General features: G+C 39.6%; 2 protein-coding genes across 2 annotated transcripts; one reads left to right on the top strand and one right to left on the bottom strand.

The window, feature by feature from the left end:
* Positions 1-283: 283 nt before the first annotated feature.
* Positions 284-17,536, bottom strand: LOC139309962 (vomeronasal type-2 receptor 26-like). The gene is made up of 7 exons (XM_070934143.1): positions 17,322-17,536; positions 16,350-16,638; positions 14,693-15,487; positions 12,404-12,616; positions 10,881-11,007; positions 5,013-5,734; positions 284-652 (listed from the first exon to the last, which is right to left on the bottom strand). The coding sequence occupies exons 1-7, from the start codon at positions 17,534-17,536 to the stop codon at positions 284-286; spliced, it is 2,730 nt and encodes a 909-aa protein (XP_070790244.1).
* Positions 17,537-20,412: 2,876 nt separating this feature from the next.
* Positions 20,413-21,963, top strand: LOC139309961 (meiosis-specific nuclear structural protein 1-like). Its single transcript, XM_070934142.1, has 3 exons — positions 20,413-20,901; positions 21,220-21,369; positions 21,766-21,963. Exons 1-3 carry the CDS (start codon positions 20,413-20,415, stop codon positions 21,961-21,963), a joined length of 837 nt encoding a protein of 278 aa, XP_070790243.1.
* Positions 21,964-23,287: the final 1,324 nt, after the last annotated feature.

Raw genomic sequence — 23,287 nt, 5'->3', positions numbered from 1 at the left:
GGACCTCTCTTATATCTTCCTGATCTCCCTTCTACTTTGCTTCTTGTCTTCTCTTCTCTTCATTGGTCAACCAAGAAAAGCCACCTGTTTTCTCCGACAAACTTTTTTCAGCATCATCTTTTCAGTTACTATTTCTTCTCTCTTGGCCAAAACAATCACAGTGGTGCTTGCTTTCCTTGCTACAAAACCAGGAAACCAAGTGAAGAGGTGGTTGGGGAAGAGTTTGGCCCACTCCATCATCCTTTCTTGTTCTGCTGTCCAAATTGTCATCTGCTCCATCTGGCTAGGAGTTTTTCCCCCATTCCTCGACTCTGACCTCTACTCCCAGCCAGGAGTAATCATCCTGCAATGCAACGAAGGCTCTGCTGTCATGTTTTATATCACGCTTGGCTACCTGGGTTTTCTGGCTTTCATCTGCTTCACGGTGGCTTTTCTTGCCAGGAATCTGCCTGGTGCCTTCAACGAAGCCAAGCTGATCACCTTCAGCATGCTGGTCTTCTGCAGTGACTGGGTGAGTTTTGTGCCCTCCTACCTGAGCACCAAAGGGAAATACATGGTGGCTGTTCAGGTCTTCTCCATTTTGTCCTCCAGTGTTGGGCTGCTCAGTTGCATCTTCATTCCCAAATGCTACATAATCATTCTGAGGCCAGACCTGAATACAAAGGAGCATCTTATGACCAGAAGAAATGTAGAAACATGAAGAGAGGAAATCCAACTATCAACGTTTTCCAACAGGATAAACCTAGGAAATGGCCCAAACAGTTCTTCATGCAGGAGTGAACCAATGATTTTGCTTGGAAAAATTAAAGGGCATTTATACAATAGTGTTGTATATACAAGACTGTACATTCTTGTCCAGCAAAATAAAAGATAGTTGCATAGCTCTTTTGAGTAGTTGAGAGTGTATCTATCCTGTGCCCTTAAGTTCCCTTAGCCCTAATATGCCCCACCAAGATATTTTAAACAGGATACTTGTGCAGTGGGAATGTTATTGATATGCCAAAAAAAAAAACAACAACCATGCAGGATGGGGCTTTAAAATACCATTATTTTAATTGTATCATAGTTTATCTACAATTGTGGTTCTTTGCAGTAACAGACCCAGGATTTTAACATCAACAACATAAGGAGAATGGAAAGAACCTTCCAGTTGTATTAAGAGGAGCATATTCTGGATTAACTAAATTACTCCCCTGTTTCCCCCCAAATAAGACATCCCTTGATAATAAGGCCAATCAGGCTTTTGAGCACATGGCAATAAGGCCAAGCGCTTATTTCAAGGTTCAAAAAATATATAAAACAGGGTCTTATTTTTGGGGAAACACAGTATGTAGAAGTTAAACAAGAAATGAGCTAAAGTACAGTTTGATGATATTACCAGAAAAAGAATTTCAACAGAATTGCAGAATCTGTTCTCTAATTCAGGGGTCCCCAGCTTTTGGACCTCAGGGACCACCAAGTTCATAATTTTAAATCCCGCAGACCACTAATATGAATCCAGTGCACTGCTTGCTGAAGCACCTGGATTTCCAGTGACAGGAATCTCTCTCCTCTCTCTCTCTCTCTCTCTCTCCCTCTGTCTTTCTTTCTCTCTCCCTCTACCCTCTCTCTTTCTCTCTCTCTCCCCCTCTCTCTTTCTATCTCTCCCACTCATTCTCTCTCATTCTCTCTGATTCCCTATCTGTTTCTTTCTCTCTCTATCTCTTTCATTCTCTCTATCTTTCATTCTGTCTCTCTCTCTTCCATTCTCTCTCTTTCTCTATCATTCTCTGTCTGTCTCTCTGATTCTCTCTCTGATTCTCTCTGATTCTCTCTCTTTCATTCTGTCTCTTTCTCTTTCATTCCCTGTCTCTCGTTCTCTCATTCTCTCTCTTTCATTCTGTCTCATTCTCTCTCTCTTTCTCTCCTTATCATTCCCTGTCTCTCGCTCTCTCATTCTCTCTCTCATTCTCTCTTTGTCTCTATCTCTCTCTCTCATTCTCTCTCTTTCATTCTCTCTCTCTCTTTCTTTCATTCTCTCTCTCTTTCTCTCTCTCTGTCTGTCTCATTCTGATTCTGTCTCATTCTCTCTCTCACTCTCTCTCCTTCTCTCTCTCTCCTTCTCTCCCCTTCTTTCTTTCTCTGTGTCTCATCTCTCTTCCCACTGTTTCTCTCTCTCATCTCTCTCCCGCTTTCTTTCTCTCTCTCTCCACTCTTTCTCTTTCTTTCTCTCTTTCTCTCTTTCTCTCTATTTCATTCTCTCTCTCTCTCTTTCATTCTCTCTCGCTTTCATTCTCTGTCTCTGTCTCTAGCTCTCTCTGTCTCATTCTGATTCTCTCTCATTCTCTCTCTCTCACTCTCTCTCTCTCTCCCCCTCTCTCTTTCTCTCTGTCTCATCTCTCTTCCCCCTGTTTCTCTCCCAGTCACACTCCCTCTCTCCCTCTCTCTCTCTCTCTCTCTTTCTTTCTCTCTCTTATTCTCTTTCATCTCATGGGCCAGCCAGTGTTTTGGGGCTGAAAGGAAGTTAAGCATCTCCCCGAGAGACCAAGGTGCGTGGAGGACCAACAAGGGCCACAAGAAACAGCTGCGAGATATAGCGAGGGATGAAGCTTCGCTCCCGCTCTGGAATATGGAGTGAATCTCCATCCCCCGCCCTTCCCTTGCCAGATAAGGAGTGACTGGGAAGGGAGGGCGAGGGGCGGGGACAGCCACTGGTAGGTTCAGCTGACAGGAAGCTACAGCAGGGGGAAGAAACAGCCCGGGATTCCGGCCACCTGTTGCTTCAGCCCATCTGCACCGCCAACCCCCCTTGCACCATTACCTCATTCCAGCTGGTGAGGGCTGTGCTGCAAACTTGCAAAGAACCTCCCTCTACAGTGGAGATTTACAGCTCCACCATGCCTGACCGGTCCCATATTCCAGAGCTCTAGTCACAGGACTGGCCATTCTCATCCTGGAGCAGCTCCTCCACCTGGGTGCACTGGGGACCACCAAAATTTCCTCGTGGACCACCAGTGATCTGTGGACCACTGGTTGGTGACCACTGCTCTAATTGACTATTCTATGGATGTTGTAACGAAGAATGGGGAGGTTAGACAAAAATACCCAGTCAGAACTTGGGATAGTTCTTACGTCTTCTGCGTGTGGACAATCTAGAGGTATCTGGTTGGTCATTTTGTCATAAATATGGGCACTGGCCTGATCTAGAAGACCTTTTCTTATTTTCTTGAAATGAAAGCTTTTAAGGAGTTCCTATTCACAGAATGAAGTCATCCTGAAATCATTTATTCTTGAACATCGCAAAAATATTTATGGTTGGCTGTATTGTATTCTTGGCTGTATCATAGCTGTAACTTCCTAACATGCTAGAAGTTCTCAGCCTTCCTCATTTTCTTCTTGGTCCCAGTTGAATATGCACCATCTCACAATCCACACCATGAGGTTAATGAAATACTTTTTGGGACAAGAGGCTTTAAAAATAGCCTTGCTGGCTGCAGCAGAAGAAATGGGCTGAGGTGTGCAAGGCTGGCTGCAACTGTCTGAAGGTAAGTAGCCATCATTGGATCAAGTGGAAAGGAACGCAAGAAGAAAAGACCCTCCTTCATTGGCTGGGATTGTGTCTCAGAGAGGACAAGAAACCCACCAAGAAAACTTGGAGTGTTTCCTCTTTGCAAGACCACTATTTGCTCCAAGTGCCTCCCCATTGCAGCCTGCAATCTGGAAGAATCCCATTCCTTAGGGTCAGGGATGAAATCCAGTACGTTCTGTCAGATTCTGGAGAACCGATAGCGGAAATTTTGAATAGTTCAGAGAACTGGCAAATACCACCTCTAGCTGGCCCCAGAGTGTGGTGTGAATGGAGATTTTGCAATATTCTTCCCCCAGGAGTGAGGAGGGAATGGAGATTTTGCAGTATCCTTCCCCTGGAATGGGGTGGGAATGGAGATTTTGCGGTAAACCTCAGGGAAGAAGCTACTCCTGTGTATCTGACCAGATACCTCTAGAGTGTCTACAAGCAGAAGATGTAAGAACGATCCCAACTTCTGTCTGGGTGTTTTTGTCTAACCTCGCCACTCTTCCTTCCAACATCCATAGGATAGTCAATTTAGTGAACAGATTCTGCAATTCTGTTGGAATTCTTTTTCTGGTAATATCATCAAACTGTACTTTAGCTCATTTCTTGCTTAACTTCTACATACCATGTTTTCCCAAAAATAAGACCCTGTTTTATATATTTTTTGAACCTTGAAATAAGCACTTGGCCTTATTGCCATGCGCTCAAAAGCCTGATTGGGCTTATTATCAGGGGATGTCTTATTTTGGGAAAAACAGGGTAATATCTAAATTAATCCAGACTATGCTCCTCTTAATACAACTGGAAGGTTCTTTCCATTCTCCTTATGTTGTTGATGTTAAAATCCTGGGTCTGATACTGCAAAGAACCACAATTGTGGATAAACTATGATACAATTAAAATAATGGTATTTTAAAGCCCAACCCTGCGTGTTGTTGTTGTTGTTGTTGTTGTTGTTGTTGTTGTTGTTGTTTGGCATACCAACAACATTCCTACTGCACAAGTATCCTGTTTAAAATATCTTGGTGGGGCATATTAGGGCTAAGGTAACATAAGGGCACAAGATAGATATACTATCTCAAAAACTCAAAAGATCTATGCAACTATCTTTTATTTTGCTGGACAAGAATGTACAGTCTTGTATATACAGCACTATTGTATAACTGCCCTTTAATTTTTTCAAGAAAAATCATTGGTTCACTCCTGCATGAAGAATTGCTTGGAACATTTCCTAGGTTTGTCCTGTTGGAAAACATTGATGGTTGGATTTCCTCTCTTCACGTTTCTACATTTCTTCTGGTCATAAGATGCTCCTTTGTATTCAGGTCTGGCCTCAGAATGATTATGTAGCATTTGGGAATGAAGATGCAGCTGAGCAGCCCAACACTGGAGGACAAAATGGAGAAGACCTGCACATGTATTTCCCTTTGGTGCTCAGGTAGGAGGGCACAAAACTCACCCAGACACTGCAGAAGACCAGCATGCTGAAGGTGATCAGCTTGGCTTCGTTGAAGGCACCAGGCAGATTCCTGGCAAGAAAAGCCACCGTGAAGCAGATGAAAGCCAGAAAACCCAGGTAGCCAAGGGTGATATAAAACATGACAGCAGAGCCTTCATTGCATTGCAGGATGATAACTCCTGGCTGGGAGTAGAGGTCAGAGTCAAGGAATGGGGGAAAAACTCCTAGCCAGATGGAGCAGATGATAATTTGGACAGCAGAACAAGAAAGGATGATGGAGTTGGCCAAACTCTTCCCCAACCACCTCTTCACTCGGTTTCCTGGTTTTGTAGCAAGGAAAGCAAGCACCACTGTGATTGTTTTGGCCAAGAGAGAAGAAATAGTAACTGAAAAGATGATGCTGAAAACAGTTTGTCGGAGAAAACAGGTGGCTTTCCTTGGTTGACCAATGAAGAGAAGAGAAGACAAGAAGCAAAGTAGAAGGGAGATCAGGAAGATATAAGAGAGGTCCCGGTTGTTGGCTTTGACAATAGATGTTTCTCGGTATCGAATAAATATAATTAAGACAAGGACTGTAGTTAGGAAGAAAAGTAGAACAAAAGAAACAAGGATGATGCCCAGATCGTCTTCATAAGACAGGAAGGTTATAACTTTGGGGATACATTGGACTCGTTCCTCATTTGGATATTGATCATGGGGACATTTGGTACATTTTTCTGTATCTGAGAAAACCAAAAACCAATATTTAATTAACATTCTGTCCTTTAGATTTCAAGTAACATTTTTGCGATAGCAGTTGATAACAGCAGTGTTTTGTAAAATTCATTTTGTAGTATCTCCTCAAAAAGAAGATAGGAAGAACTTAGTTTTCTAAACCATACAGAGCTAAGCCATACATGGCTTAGGACCAGAGTATATACGAGACTGCCTTCTGCCACCGACAGCCTCTCACCGGCCAATACGGTCCCACAGAGAGGGGCTCCTCAGGGTGCCGTTGGCCAAACAATGTCGACTGGTGACGCCCAGGGGGAGAGCCTTCTCTGTGGGGGCACCAGCCCTCTGGAATGAGCTGCCCCTAGATGTGCATATGATCCCCGACCTGCGCACCTTTTGCCGTGCCCTGAAGACCCTCTTGTTCCAACAAGCCGGGCTGGCCTAACATGAATATGAATTTTAATGGGTGTATGTCAGTTTGTGGGCCAATTTTTTGTATATTTGATTTTAATGGTTTTTAAATTTTGTAAATTTTATGTGTAATATGGCTGTACATTGCCCTGAGTCCTTCGGGAGAAGGGCGGTATAGAAATCTAATTAAAGTAAAGTAAAGTAAAGTAAGGTCTATGAAATTGGGGAAAATCCTAGGACCAATATGGTTTCCTGTGTATTTTGCAGAATTTTCCTAGTAAATAATGAATCAGTTCATCTTAGAAGGCACACTTACTAAGAACCATACTGGACCAGTGGATGCCTGAAATGTAGACAGCTGGAAGAGAACGGTAGTCCTGCAAATAATCTGGAATGACTACTTGGACCAGTGGTAAATTTGGTGTAATGAGCTGCACCCATAACTGTCCATATCACCTCATTGTGGACCAGAGATACCTTCCAGTTATTTAGAATGGGAGGCCCATGTAGAGAGTATTGCAATAATCCTTCCAGGAAATAAATCTAAGACAATTCTCTAAATTTCTTTATATATATATATAAAGATTTTTATTAATAATTCAAATTTAAAAATTCAAATTAATAAGTAATATATTCCTTAATCTATATACAAATTTACATATATCTTAATTCATTACCTGTCAAGCTTACTACATAATCCTTTCTAAACGACTATATCCATATCCAATAAGCCTATATACAAGTTCAATATACATTGACATATACATATGTAGACATTCGCTACACTCTCTTCTTGGCGTTCTTCCTCTTGTCTAACCATTCATAAAATTTAGTCAGATTTCATAATACGTTGATTCCAAAGTGAGTCTGTTCACTTCTGCACAATTGAAGATTTTGCAGAGCACTTCTTGCTCTGATGGTGTTTCTTTACTCTTTCATTTCTGAGCAAATGCTATTCTTGCAGCTGTTAATATATGTAATATTAGGTATATTACATTTTTATTATATTTACTGTCTATCATTCCCAATAAGAAAAATTCTGGTTTGACTTCCCCCTTTTTTCTGTTGAGATAGAGCTGTAAACATATTCCGCAGCTTAGAACATTTTAGTACTTGTTGATGTGACCTCTTTATGTGTGTTTCCTGTAATACTATTATATCTAAGTGCATTGTACTCAATTTGTTGAAAAAGTTTTTCCTCTTTGTGGGAGCATTTAAGCCATTAACATTTAAGGATAAAAGCATTATTTCTTCTTGTGCCTCTCTACTTCTGTCTGGATCTTGTCGCCCTTTCCGTTTCCATTTCCTCTTTCTTTTATTAGGGCTTCTGTTACTTCTAATGTCTGTTCTCTTGGTTCACATTCTTCTCTTAATTCTCTTTCCTCTACTTCATCATCACTGCCAAAATTTTGCCTATAAAATTCTTCCACCTGGTCTATCATGTCTAGTTGAAATCTTTTTTCCTGCCATACTGCCATGATCCATTCTGGTATCAACCATCAGAAGTTAATATTTAATCATGTTAATTTAGAGGTTAATATTTGATAGGGTCGTCTTAGTTCTCTCACTCTCCTAGGTACTTGTTTGAGTACCACCAGCTGTCTCCCTCTGTATTCCAATGGGTCGTCTCTCATTCTATGTAAAATTTTGTCATGGATCAACTTCTTTAGTTTAGTTTAGTTTAGTTTAGTTTAGGTTATTATATTTATATACCGCCCCCTCTCCCGAGGGACTCGGGGCGGTGAACAGCCAGCAAAAAAAAATACACAGATACAAAATTTAAAACAATATTAAAATCCAATAAAATCAATTTGGCCCATAGTTAAAAACCCTATATTAAAACCCCTAATTTTTTAAAACAATTCTTTTTAAAAAGAGTAGGTCAGGCTAGCCCGGCTTGATGAAACAAAAACGTCTTTAGGGCAGTTTGGAAAGCACGAAGGTCAGGGATCCGCCGTATCTCTGGGGGCAACTCGTTCCAGAGGGTAGGTGCCCCCACAGAGAATGCTCTCCCGCTGGGGGCCACCAGCCGGCATTGTCTGGCCGATGGCACCCTGAGGAGGCCCTCTCTGTGGGAGCGTACTGGTCGGTGGGAGGCTACCGGTGCAGAAGACGGTCTTGTAAGTACCCGGGCCCTAAGCCATGGAGCGCTCTAAAGGTGGTAACCAATATCTTGAACTGCACCCGGAAGACCACCGGGACCCAGTGCAGCTCGTGCAGGAGAGGTGTTACATGGGAGCGCCAAGTCGCCCCCATAACCACCCGCACGGCCGCATTCTGGACCAGTTGGAGCCTCCAGGTGCTCCTCAAGGGGAGCCCCGTGTAGAGAGCATTACAGTAGTCCAGGCGGGACGTGACGAGGGCATGAGTGACTGTGTGTAAGGCATCCCGATCCAGAAAGGGCCGCAACTGGTGAATCAGGCGAACCTGATAGAAGGCCCCCCTGGCCACAGCCGTCATATGTTCTTCTACGGACAGCCGTGAGTCCAGGAGGACGCCCAAGTTGCGAGCCCTCTCTGTGGGGGCCAGCGACTTCCCCCCAAAAGTCAGTCCTGGTACCAATTGACTATATCGGGATGCCGGAAGCCACAGCCACTCGGTCTTGTACGGGTTGAGCCTGAGCCTGTTTCTCCCCCATTTACAAACCTAATATGTACTTCTTTAGGTAAATTTTGTCTCCTCGCATAATTGGTATGGATTTCATATATTTCATTGGTTTCATTCGCCATTTCCTCTTTACCAATTCCAAGAGCTCCTGCCAACAGATCTTCCATCATTTCTAGTAAATCCTCATCTTTCACATTCTGGAATCGTAGATAGTGGGACTGACTTTTCTGTTTCTAACTGGATAACTGTCATTTCCAGTTTTTTATTAGCTTGCATTAATTTTCCACTCATTTCAGCCACACATTTTTCTTCCCATCCCATTCTTTCTTCTATCTCTTGTAATTTTTGCTCATTTTTCATAATTTGTTATTGGAAGCATTCATAGTTTGGTCTACCTGCCTCCTTCCTGTGCCAATCCTTGTTAAATTAGGTATGCTCATCATCTCTGCCACCAATGTAAACCAATCTCTCCACTTATTTACAGACCTCTTATTTCCCTCCAACACACCCTAAATATCATTTAGCTTATTCTTTTCCTACTTATCACCAAATCTATATTCTTATTCTTATATCTATTTACTCACTCTTAGCACACTAAGCTCAATAACTTATAATTTCTAAATATTTATGTCAATCTACAGTTCAAAATTATCAATCCAAAATATCACTCAGCATCAAAAATTCATTAACAATAGCAGGTATAAGGCATCATATTATGGCGTTAATAATATCAATAATATCAATAATTAATGAGAGTAATAATAAAAACAATTTCCAACCAATTTCCTCTATATATTTAAATACTAAACTACAAAGCTATAAATACTACCACATCCACAATTATATTCAATCTCTCTATAATTTATAAATTAATTAGTAACAAATGATTTCCCACGTTTTTCTCCTGCTTTCTTAAATATAGTTTTCAAAGTCTTTTTTACAGTACTCTTTTCCTCTTCTAAAGGATTTTCTAGTTCCTTCTTAGCTGGCCGACATTTCCCTTGCCTCCTTTTGTAACTCATTAACACAGCATTATTCAGCATTTAGTCTCTCTTCACAATGTCAGTATCCTCCGATTTGTCAGCATTTCACTTTCAGTCTCCACCTTCGGATTGTCTATTTTCTTGATTACAAATTATAAACAAAGGAAAAAAAACCCCTCATTGATCCTTCCCCTTCACTCCACCAATATGATCTGTCAAGATGAAGTAATTCTTTTTACACCCAAACTTGCCTTTCACCGCTATAGTTTGGAGGGAGTTCCAGTCACCCTCCTCCTTCCTGGGGCCTCTTTCTTTTTCTTCCCTCTTTAGAAATCCTCCGGATAGATCTCTCACCCCGGATCACTCCTACGAAGTTGCCAAGATCGCTTTAAACCAGATCAGTCTCACCGTCATCCCGCTTTTCAACCAGCTATTGTTGTCCAACCATCCACTGTCACTTCCATTCGGCCGCCATTACAGGCCATCTCCTTCCCCTGATCAGCTTCTCCAAGACTTTTCTGCCACTCGCTTCTTCGACCGCCACCAAGAGCTACACCGCAGAGTGCCTCTTTCTTCCGATCCCCCTCCAAGAGATCTGGGACTCCACAAAGTCCACCAATCAGTTGGAATTTGCTGAAAAAAATGACTCTCTATAACAGAGCGTCACTTTCCACAGCTTTCCTTGTTGATAGCTGCCCCCGCCTCCTCAACAATTCTCTAAGTTTCAAAGAACTCAGATGTTCCTAGAAATATAAATGTGAAAGGACAGATAAAAACTAAAAAGTAGTATTTTCTCTGGCAGTAGCAGAACCTGTTCAATATGCCATAATTTGCTAATCCCTATCAAGGTCTTTCTTAATTTTTGTTTTGATAAGAAATTATGCAGTTTGAAAATAAACAAAGATCAGTTGAGATTCATTCAGTCCTTTAACTTTCACTTTAATGAAAATTGCTCTAGATCAGAGGTGTCAAACTCACATAGTCACGGCGATGTCATGTGATGTATTGGGACTTTTTTCTGCTTTTCTAAAACGGGCATGGCCATGGGCATGGCCAGCACATGACGCATTCGGTCCATGGGCCATGAGTTTGACAGCTCTGCTCTAGATGAATCCACTTCCTCAAGGCCTGTCTTTTCTTTTGTGTCACCCACCTTCCTGAGTGGAGATGGTCCCCTCCGGACAAGGAGCACAGTCATAACAGCAAAATGGCTCTCCTTCTCGCTTCTGTTTGACAAATCCAGGATGACATTTTTCCCCACATTTGGACTGAGGAAGAGACTAAATAGAAAAACAATGAATTCCAAAGAAAATATAATAGCACTAACCATCCTGACATGCTGACATGCTCTTGAAATAAGAGCAAAAGTGACTGCTCAGTTTCTAGAACAGTAGTGATATGAGATAGAGATGAGGTTATGAGAATGTGTCCCTCAAAAAGTGTAAATTAGGAATATTTTGTTGCAGCACATATGAGCCGTGTATGGCTCAGCTAGGGATCCTTTCTCTTGAAGAACTACAATTAGGTAAAACTGGCTTGAAAGAGCAAACCCAGATTTGTTATTAGTTAAATTTGGAGCCTCCTTTGTTTCCCAGAATGACTTAAGATAGCTAACAATCAAGATGAACAGTTGCATTCAAGGGGTTTTTAGATGAGGTACCCTCTTACAAGCCAAAGCCCAAATCTAAGCAGCATTTCCTTTTCAATTGTCTTTTATTATTTCAGATATTAGAAAGGCTTTTCTTTGAGTCAAAATCAAGTTCCAAATGCTTCAGTTTTCTGGGTCAGGACATTATTTCTCAGCAGTCCAGTCATTCTGATTCCATGTCAAGAAAAATTCTTGGACCTTCTTCATAGGAGCAGAAGGCCTATTTCACTGCCCCAGTATGGTCAAAGATTAGAATGGATATCTCTGGCCATGCCTGGGTTTCTTAAAAATTTCTTGCCCTGCCCTTTTATGGGATACTGGCCCCAACAAAAACAAGGTGAATCTAATTCCAAATTTTATTTCCCACTGGAATCAAAAGGATCTCTATCCAGTCTTGATCTCAACGTGAAGCTGACCTGGCTGTGGCCATTTTGAGGCTTCAGTGCTGCCACAACTAGAGCTATGGGAAAGAGTGGGAGAAGTAGAGATAGCTGGGGTGCTGTAACCAAAATAAAATATTTTCTCTTGGGAACCAAGGACATTCCCACCAGGTGTCCAGAAGGAGGGGACTAGAGTCATTTAGCAACTAGACTGTATCCTGCTTGGACCATGTGACTGATTGTTTGGAGAAAGTGAAAGAACTTTTACTTTTAATTCGGTAAAAACCATGGGAACATTTAGAGTCGGTTTTCACCAGCTTGTGCCAATATGAGATGTCGGATAAAACTATTATTTGAGGAATCCAACTGCCTCAGAGTTTTGATTGCTATGGGTGTGTTACTTGGAACCCTGACACTTGATTCAATGTTCAGTGCAAACCTGAACTCAGGCACTGGTCAATAAATTTACCTTCTTGTTTGCTATTTGAAGACAAAGAATAAGTGAATCACAATCCCTAGCATTTGACATATCTTACCATTCTCATGCAGCTTCTCCATTTCAACACTGAACCATGGTGCATAGGCTTAGCCCAAAGAAATGGATCAGAACTCTTTGGAAAATCGAAAAGAAACCAATATTTCACCTACCCTGTTGTGCAACTTTAGCCATGACAGGTGATCTTGGTTGATAGTAAATCCCTGTCTTTCAATAGTCACCAGTTGGTCTTTCATGGGATTCTTTTTGGGGAGATATACCCAACTCATGATCTTCATATCTGCCTTTAAATCCCCATTTTGGTCCAAGTAAAGTTTGTAATGGGAAAGATTGCAAAATTCATTTTTCTCCAGAAAGGGATGGAACTAGAATGGGAACATCAAGCAATTTCAACATCAATAAACATTGTAACTTATTCCTTTTTGTCTGTTCTCATTTGAATCTTTCTTCTACACTTGTAAATATTCTTAGGAGAACAAGTTTCTGTCTTTAAAAATGAAAAAGATAGGTTCAGCAAAATTTGTCAATCACGTATTGACAATACATGTTTTGAAAACAATATGATTGAAAAACTTTGTCGATTATAAGAAACATTCTAAAGCAGGTCATAAATAAATTGCACAAAGAAAGAGAACATTCATGAATTCCTTGAAAACAACAGGTGATTACGAGAAAACATGGATTCATCAAGAAGAAAGTTGCCAGGCTAATCTCCTCCTAGGTAGACCAGATTATAAACATATCCAAATGAGATCATCCATCCATCCATCTATCGTCTATCGTCTATCATCTATCTATCTATCTATCTATCTATCTATCTATCTATCTATCTATCTATCTATCTATCTATCTATCTTAAGGCCCAGCTAGGTATTCAAGACAAGGTTCTTTCTATTGAAGAACTAAAATTAGTTAACAACAACTGATATGGAAGAACAAACTCATATTTGTTATTAGTTGGATTTGGAGCCTCTTTGCTCCCCCAGAATGACTTAAGGTAGCTAACAATAAATTAGAAGTAGTAGTATTTTTCATTTTATTTGATAATAATCATGTAATAAATTTAATGAAACTGTCATTAATGATTTTGACGAAATGGAATTGCATGGCTACTGGTGGTAACTGATAGGAAACTGGGTGTCTAAATGTCTAAGTTAGAACCAGACATAAAATGAAAATACATCTTCATGATTTATCATAATAGGCCAAAAAAGAAAAAAAAACCTGAATGGAATTTAAGAGAAATTAGAAAATAGAAAGTCTTCCACATAGAAGAAAAGTGAAATGTAGAGCAAGAATGATGAATGATACCAAACTTGATAAAAAAAATTGTGAAAATGATCTCAAAATAGTAGTCGATTTACAAACTAAATGTGACTCAGTGGTGTGAAGTTAATGGAAAGAAAGGAAATGCCTCCATAAACAGCTCAGGAAATGAATATTGATTTGGCGGTGGAGACCCCAACTGCCCCTTGCAGGCACCATGTGGCATATTGAATAGAGTGAGTAAACCCCATTTGCCAACCTGTCTGACAGTTGTTCTGACCCAGCTCTGGATTTCCGAGGATATTGACACACAACAATGGTCCTTATCAAATTTATTAAGTAGCAAGAATAAACAAGACCGGCAAAGATTGGCAACCAGCCTAGAAAGCAAGATATGATAAACCAAAATACTCTAATTATAAATACGAGTTGTTTCCAGCAAAAAAGCACTAGCTGCGTGTGACTTAAATAGGCTAAGTGAGTGGCCAATTATCCTCAAGCCCTACTCTTGAGTAGACCTCCTCCTCCTGAGTAGCTACTCCTGCCTTTTGGCAGCCCAGTGTGCTCGAGCATTGAGGAGAGGCTCCTCCACTTCGCTCTCTCCACTTGTAGGAACCTGTGGAGGTTCTGAAGGCCCTGGCTGAGTCTCTGCCTCTGGCACCAGGTCCTCTTCAGCCTCCTCACTGTCCGACGTGAGCGCTGGCTGTGCAGGCTGCTGGCGTGACACCACACCAGCCTCCTCTTCATCGGGATCAGCCACGATCCGCGCAGGCCACTAGCGGGCCACAACAACAGTTCCCTATAAAAGAGCAAGCAGTCAGACAAACCAGCTGCTGGATTGCATTGATCTACTAATAAAGAGCTCCTGTTACTGTTAGCACTGAGTCCTGTCTCTTCCATTGCCTGATCTAACACACCACACTTGGAAAAAAATATTGCTGAAATACTGGATTGGCTATAGGAAAAGTAATGAATCCAAGTAGGAGCTGCTTTTACCTTCATTTATGAAGATAAAATTCTATAATGCTAATCACAAACCTATACATATAGGAATTTATTTAAAATGCATGCATCATTTAAAAATTAACAATGTTTAATATCAAACTATATTTTTCTCTTTCTTTGGAGAATTCCAAAGGAACTAAGTTTGATGGATCCTTGTTGGGACACCATACCTGCCATGGCTGAAGCCTTGGAGCCCCAACACTCCCTTTGTCCTTCTTCCTTCTCCTCCTAGATCTGGAGGAATAGGCATCATTCAAGGCATGGGCCAAAGTATTAATGGCACTGTAATAACGGTGGAAATTCGTGGCCCGCACCGTGTTCTTTTTCTTTTGGGTCTCCAGTGGTGATTTCTCAGTGCATCTTTTCCGGCCTTTGACAGAAAAGACATGTTTTGAAGAAGAACAGACAAATGATTGATGTCCAAAGGGTGGATCCAGAAAGAAGCTGGGTATAAAAGCATCCTTTATTGGCTCTTTTTTAATCTCAAAATCAACAGTACAGATATTATTTACATGTTTGAGAGCTCTGGGGTCTCTCAGTGGATACAAATCATTGAGTGTTGTGATCCAGACTTTTCCTTCAATGGGTCCCGGCAAACGCCTAAGTATAAAACGAAAAGGAAGAATTCTCTCAACAATGGCACCATATTCTATGTAGTGAACATAGACATTGACTTGTCTCCACTTAGAGAAGGCATCACCATGGGGTGCTGTAAATTGAGTTGTTGAGAATTGTTGTGATATAACAACACAAATTCCATTCCTGATAAGCATAGGAGTAAAAGTCCTCATGAAATTATCTCCATTTTCTGAATCTGAAGCAAAGAGACCAATCAAGGTCCATCTGAAATGAAGGAGCACTTGGACAATTCCTAAGTAGAGGATCCCATTTTTTGGGAAAAGCCGGTGATAAAAGGTCAATTGACTTTTATCATGCAGTAAATCTGAAAATAATTCAAAACTGATCTGAAAAAGCAATGAAGAATACTGGGTTATATTTCAGGTCAGATCATTTTCAAAATATTAACTTGAAAGTAATCCAGATTGCTTCACTTAAACATATTCAAGAAGTTTATTGTTGATTAGTCATTAAGCCATATGAAAATAGAGAATAAAAAGCATAGCATGAACAAAACTGTATATAACAATAGTGTAAAAAAATAGGTTAAAAAATAAGAATAAAGAATGCAAATCATATTTCTGTGTGATACCTACAATTGATGGCAATCAGACCAATGTTCACATGTCAACTGAAATGTTTTGTTCAAATAAAGAGCCATATTGACTGTTCTTCTTTAATATTGACTAAACGAAAAAAATGTTGTTTTAATATAAGGATCCCAATATGTTGTTAGTCTAATCTAGGGTCCAAGATATTGATCTCTTTTATAACTGACTTTGAAATAATAGATGTGTTTTGTCTATCACTGGAGTTCGGCAAATACAAGTCTGTTCATTATAAGTGACTTGATTAAACCTTCCATATTTAACCATTGTGTCCAGTACTGAAATATTGCTTGTGTAAATATCATCTTAAGATGTTTAGGCATTTCTGCATTGAAACACTTGCCAATTTGAAAGTACATTTGTAGTGGCCCATGTAGTGGCATGTCTCTTTGATTCAATATCAGAATTCTTTGTACAGCAATTATTTTAGCGAGTTTTCCGTTGATATAAGAATGAGAAAGATCACAGGTAAAAATCCCTAACCATAACACCTAGAATGGCCATGGTGAAAAGCAGTTCTTCAATTCCAAAGTGAAAATATGGTTGGATCTATCACACACCAACCCACCACCACATCCCATTTAAATACAAAAATACAAACCTGTGGGATTTTGTAGGTGGCTCCTAATCTTGACATCTGAATGGAAATGTCATCGGCAGCTCCATCAACAAGAGTCAAAATGTTGTCCTTCCTTCCACAGCTGTAGTTGGGAACATTGGCTTCTCCAGTAGAGAGCATGTCCAGCAAGGCTTCTGAAGTCATAAGTATGTTCAAATAGTTGTCATGGATGTTGTAGCCAAGTGTGAGATTGTGCAGGAGCCCAGGAGTCTTGCTCACCACTTGAATATTAAAAATATAGCGTGGTGCTCGAAAGTTTTCGTAAGGTAAACTAACATAAAAAATGTTCATGTTATCATCATCATCAACAGCAATAACAAAATACTTTTTGAATTGTATTCTCTTTGTTTCCACAAGTCTTTTGAGTCTTAAGCCAATACCGATCCACAACGAGAGGCAAATGATAATTACCCACCACCATTTCATTTTAATGAGCGTTGGGGAGATGAGATGGAAATAGTGTTCCACTAAGTTTAAGAATCACAAATAAATCATTATTTGTAGCAGAACTGATTTTCATTCAATCATTAAAGAGGATACATCGTAATAGGAAGAGCTTGTTTCATAACAACCCAGAAGAGCAGGGGATGCTCAAATCAAAACATCTCTTATTCCTATAAGGATCAAGCATTCAATAGTTGTCATAAAAATATGGACATGGGCTCGGCAGAGACAACTACAAGCCTTGCAATTCCTACTTTAAACCAAAGTTGGTATTTATGTTATCATTCAGTATTAAACCAGGAAAGTTGTAGAATCTGGATTTTTTTTTCAGTTTTTTATATATATAAAAATTATATATATATAATTATATATATATGTATATATAATAAGACAAAAGAGAAGCAATGGAAATAAAAATGACTCAAGAAATTATGACTACAATACACACATAAGCATAATAAGAAGAAAAGAATGAGGGTGTTAGAGCTGCAAATACAGAGAATGACTTACATGTCAAACGGACAATAAGGAGCCCTATTGAAAGGCAATGTTGTTGTACGGAATGATTTTGTTCCAGTGTTGATGATACTAATGAGATGGTCTCCTGGCCTGTAATAGCTCCATGGCTTTTTTTCATCTTGGTACTTGAAATTCAGTGGACACTTCATTCTGAGCTTCCCAGAGACTGGTTGGGATACCAACAGAATCAAAAGCAGAAGATGCATGGTTTATGGGGCTGAATCAATCTCCTTCCTGTTTCTAAAAAAGAACAAGAAAAGGAATTAGATGAATTCAAGGCACCTTCACCATATAGAAATTCTACTGACTTTCTTGATTTAGACAGAAACAAACCAAGCTTCACCTGGAAAAGGAGAGAAAGTACGTTCAAGAGGACAGTCTCTACCTGTCTCAAAACCTGTGCCACAAAGTGTGTGGCTGAGGCATTTATGCTTTTCTAATGCAAGATTTCCTTCCATGATGTTTACCTCAAAACCAGTCACTGAAAAAGTAGCAGAAGAGGTCTCATCTGAATTTTGAAAATTACAGTGAAAAACAGCTTCTCCTCTGGGGATCCTAAAATTCTTCAGGGCTCCATTTGCAGAGAAAGAGCTGGAGGAAGAAAGAACATCTTATTGAAAAATCATAAATCCATCCTTTGGGGCAATGTTCTATAGTGGTTGTGGTCCTTCCTGTCAGGTCTTGTCCAGAAAGTGATGCTCGATAAAGATACTTCAAGAGCCAGATAATGACTTCTGCTGTCCTTCAATGTAGCAACTTGTCTCCAGAGACCACTGGGGAAAATCATCCAGAATCATGTATATTGGTGACATTCTAGGTTGGTGGAACTTACCTCAAACGTTGCCTCTATTCAAATGCCAATTAAGCAACCAGTACCTTGAACCCAGGGGTGAAATTCAGCAGGTTCGGATAGGTTCTGGAGAACCGGTAGCGGAAATTTTGAGTAGTTCAGAGAACTGGCAAATACCACCTCTTGCTGGCCCCAGAGTAGGATGGGAATGGAGATTTTGCAATATCCTTCCCCCAGGAGTGGGGAGGGAATGGAGATTTTGCAGTATCCTTCCCCTGCCACGCCCATCAAGCCATGCCCACCAAGCCACACCATGCCCACCAAGGCACACCCACAGAACTGGTAGTAAAAAAAAAATGAATTCCACCACTGTTTGAACCCTGTCGAACGTTAAGAGTTGGGCCTGTTTGTGAGTTTCTTTTCTATTAGATCTCCATATAAGAATCCTGACTGGAGCTGATTTTAAAATTGCTTGTGACTGAGGTCAAATTTTATTTCCCATCTTTTCTAGAAATACCAATTTTGAGACGAGATTTGATTAAGAGCAGGAAAATAGCAGCCTGTGGACTCTCCCTTTTGCTTAATTGGGAGGAAGTCAGGGGTGGGCTTCAAAAATTTTAGCAAGGGGTTCTCTGCCCAGTTGCTGGGTGGGCGTGGCAATGGTGGGAGTGGCCTACTCAGCCTCCTGCACCCCGGTGGGGGGGCATTTTTGCCCTCCTCGGACTCCAGAGGCTTTTGTCAAGCCTCCTTTGTGGATTTTAAGAAAACATGCTTGGCATTGTCCTAATGCAGTTAGAGAGGCTTATAATTTTATTTTTTCTTTATATTGTTAAGCTTAAATGAGACCCATTACACTGTATGCTTCACAAATTCAGACGTTAGAACAAGAATCAGTACAGTAAGAGATTATGAAGGAGATTGCAAGAATAACAAAATCCATGATAAAAACCAAACAGAAATCCACGCAATCCAGGGAAGGTCATCACTCATTTCCCCAATATCCTAGGCGAGGAACAAAGTGGTCTAAACTCTTGAAAAAGCAGCACTGCAGAGGCCATCCGAAACTTACAGGGAACCTCGTCCAACTTTTGAATAGCGGATCAGATGTCACCAAGTATGACCCATATTCAACCTATCATGATCAGGATAGTTCTATCTATTTGGTCAGCTTCCCTCTCTCACTCAAATCCCCAGTTAACTCTTGTAGGCTCAAGGTGTGCATATCAATGTCCTCCATCTCCAGATAAGAAAAGTAACCCCAAGAGAAAAAGTGGCACAGAGACATTAAAAACCAGGGCCTCCCAACCACATCAATCAAGCATCTGGAAATCTTTGGGGGGGATTCACACACAGTCTCAGAGATGGGTAGGCCAAACCAAAAAGAAGAGGGTCCACAAGGTCCCCCTCAACCAGTTTCAGGAAGGATGTGGCAAGAAATCATGTCACACCATGGACCATGCTATGGGAATTGCTGCCATCAAAGATGTAGGTCTCACAGCCCTCTGTATGTTTAGTAAAATAAAAATATATCAAAATATAAAGTTTCTTAGTCCTTACACAAATATGGAAGGACAATAGAGAGAGCATCAAGGGAAAAAGAATAGAAAGTTCAAACCCCTCTATAACTTTGTCCAGGGGTATAGAGCCTATTAGATTTATATTTAACTATTTTACTATTTAACTATACTTACTTGCTTTTATAGTACCTATTTATATTAACTTATTTATATATAGCCATATAAGATTTTGAATCTGAAATCAACATTAAGAATTAAGTTGGACACAGAAAACTGAGTTATAGAGTATAATTGTATTTTATTTAGGAAATAATGTGATTTAACTTATTAAGAAAAGTTAGATAAACATGGTGTGTTAGGAGGACTTGAATTAATTATTTGTAAATAAGTATAACCAATTTCTATTAACTAATTAATTATTAACTGCTACATTAATTACGTTCAAACAAATTATAAACTATAATTTAATTTCTATTACTAATACTACAAACTAAGTGATACCTGTCTAAGATATTGATTGGAAGGGACATAGATTGATAAATTGATATTGATTGATAAATAGACTTTACTGATATCTGAAGAATCAGAAAAGGTATTAGCAATATAAAACAACAGACAATATTAGACAAAAAAGAGGCGGCAGCCAGTGTAAGATAATCTGGAAAAACATTGAGAGAATAATTAGAGAGCAAAAAATAATCCTGAAAGAAATGACAAGCATGTCATCAACGATCCTGAAAACAGGAAAAAAAACCCTTCAAATCCCACCATAACTATGACCTCCCCAGCTACTCAGAAGTCAATGGAAGGGCTATCTAAAACGGAAAAATCCACAGCAATACCAACATTGCAAACTGTGCAATCAACACTGACGCTAATCCAAGAAAGTATGATGCCTATGCAGGAAAAAATGTCAAACAATCATACCCAATTAAAAACAGACATTCATGCACTGGACCAGAAGATGAACGAGATTCAAGTGTCAATATCTAACAACGAACAAAGGATCCAGAAGGCGGAACTAAGAATAGAACAAAATGAGAAGAAACTAGAAATGGTAGACCAGACGTTGACAATGCAAAACAGGGAATTAGAGGACTCATTGATCCAATTGGAGATGGACAGGGCATCATTTTATCTATGTTTCCAAAATGTTGTAGAAGACAAAGAGGAGAACCTGGGAGAGAAGATGGCAGAACTGATTGCAGAAGTACTCCAGCAAGACAAGCAAGAGATCATCAGAGAACTGGATGACGTCTATAGAGTACAAACAAACTATGCAAGGAGGAACAGGCTCCCTAGGGAAGTCCACATTAGGTTCGCGAGAAAAAAAGTGAAAGACATCCTGTACAATATGGCGAGAGAAGGACAAATAACATACAGAGGAAAAGAAGTGATAATTTTAAAACAGGTGCCAAGAAGAGTGAGGGAGGTGAGAAAGGATTACAGATTTCTAGCTGTGCAACTGAACAAAAGAAATATATTATTTAGGTGGCTCCTGCCAGAAGGGATGTTAATTACCTGGCAGGGGAGGAAAATAAAAATAGACAGTTGGAGTACAGCGCAAGACTTTCTCGACCAGCTAAGAGGTGCAGAAGAAGAACAAAGTAGCAAAGAGGAAATAGAGGCAACAAATCTAGAAGAGGAAACCTCACACCAACGGAATACCAAGGAAAGAACTGCGGAGGAAAAGAAGATAGAAGAAGAAGACAAGGGGAAAAAAACAAGACCAGTAAGAACCATAAGAACAAACAGAAACTAAGAACCGGACAAGGAAAATAGGAATGAACGATCTGAGACTAATTTCAGTAAATGTTAATGGATTAAATGATCGTAAAAAGAGGAAATTAACACTTACAAAACTAGCAAAACAAAATGTAGATATAATTTGCTTACAGGAGGTTCACATAAAAAGGACAAGGGTAAATGTCTAGAGTACAAAAAATATGGTAAAATATTTACCTCATTAGCAGAAAAAAAAAGAGGGGGGTAGTAATTTATGTTAAAAAAGGAATTGAAGCAGAATTAAAATATAACGATACAAAGGGAAGAACTCTTATGATTGAAGTTATGAGAAATAACTCCAAAATGTTACTAGTGGGTATTTATGTTCCAAATAAAAAAACAGGGAGAATACTTTAAAAAACTTCACGAGAAATTAGGAGAAATGGAATATAACGAAATTTGTATAATAGACGACTTTAATGGAATTGTGGACTCGGATAAAGACCATCAAAGTAACAAAATCAATAAAAATAAAAGGGCAACTCTACCAAAAGCTTTTTTTGACTTAGCTGAGGAATTGAATCTAATTGATATATGGTGAACTCTACATCCAAGTGACAGACAGTACACATTTTATTCCAACCCGCAAAAGTCATGGTGAAGAATAGACATGGCATGGGTCACCAGGAAGCTTGCATTAGAAATAGGAACGGCAGAAATCAGCCCAAATACTTGGTCAGATCATAATCCCCTAGAAATAAAGTGGAAGAGTACAAAGAGAAAGAAACAACAGAGATGGAGGTTTAACGTGAAACTATTGAGTGATAAAGAGTGTGTAGAAAAACTGAAAGAAGAAGTAAAGTCTTTTTTTAAAGAAAACGAAAACCAAGGAACATCTCGTGAAATAGTATGAGACGCAATGAAGGCCTATCTAAGAGGGGCTGTGATATCATATAGAGTGTATAAAAACAAAGAAAAAAGAAAATTCCTGGAAGATCTTTTAAATCACCTAGGAGAAGCAGAAAGAAAACTCCAAGAAAACCCTGGAGATAAAGTAGCAAAAGAAAATTGGCTGATGTGGAGACACAAATTGAATATCTTAGACCAAGAGGATCTAGCACAAAAAATAAAAAGAACAAAACAATACGTTTTTGAGAACGCCAACAAGTCGGGCAGGTGGCTGGCTTATAAATTAAAAAAAGAAAATGAAAAAGGGACAATTCAAATATTAGAAGACGCTGAGGGTAACCTTCTAAATAAAGAGGAAGATAAATTAGAAAAAGTGAGGGAATATTATGAAGCCCTATACAAAGAAGAGGAGGTCTCAGAAGAAAAAGTAGAGCAATACCTGGTAAATGCTGAGCTTCCACAAATAACTGAGGAAGAGAGGGAAATGCTCAATGGAAAGATAACAATTGAAGAACTTAAAAAAGCCCTTTCTAAACTCAAAAACAACAAATCGCCAGGCCCGGATGGATTCCAGGAAAAATATATAAAAAATTAGAAGAAACATTACAACCAAAATTAATGGAAATTTTCAATGAGGCTTTGATGGGTCCAAAAATCCCAGATTCGTGGAGGGAAGCACATGTCACACTTCTGCCGAAAGAAGGTGCTGACCTAAAACAAATTCAGAATTACAGGCCAATTTCTCTTCTAAACACCGATTACAAATTATTTATGAGCATAATGGCAGAAAGAACCAAAAAAATATTAAACACATGGATACATAAAGATCAAAACGGATTCCTCCCGGGGAGCCAAATCAGGGACAATCTGAGAATTGTGTTGGATATCCTAGAATATTATGAAGAACATCCAGAAAAGCAGATGGCCTTAGTCTTTTTGGATGCCCAAAAAGCATTCAACAATCTAAATTGGAACTTCATGACTAAACAAATTAAAATAATGGGATTTGGAACAAA

Source organism: Pituophis catenifer, unplaced genomic scaffold, assembly GCF_029215685.1.
Source record: "Pituophis catenifer annectens isolate HBS135680 unplaced genomic scaffold, rPitCat1.0.hap2 SCAF_2, whole genome shotgun sequence".
Taxonomy (NCBI): Eukaryota; Metazoa; Chordata; class Lepidosauria; order Squamata; family Colubridae; genus Pituophis; species Pituophis catenifer.
The sequence above is the reverse complement of the archived record's forward strand: the minus strand, read 5'-3'. Positions and strand labels throughout refer to the sequence as shown.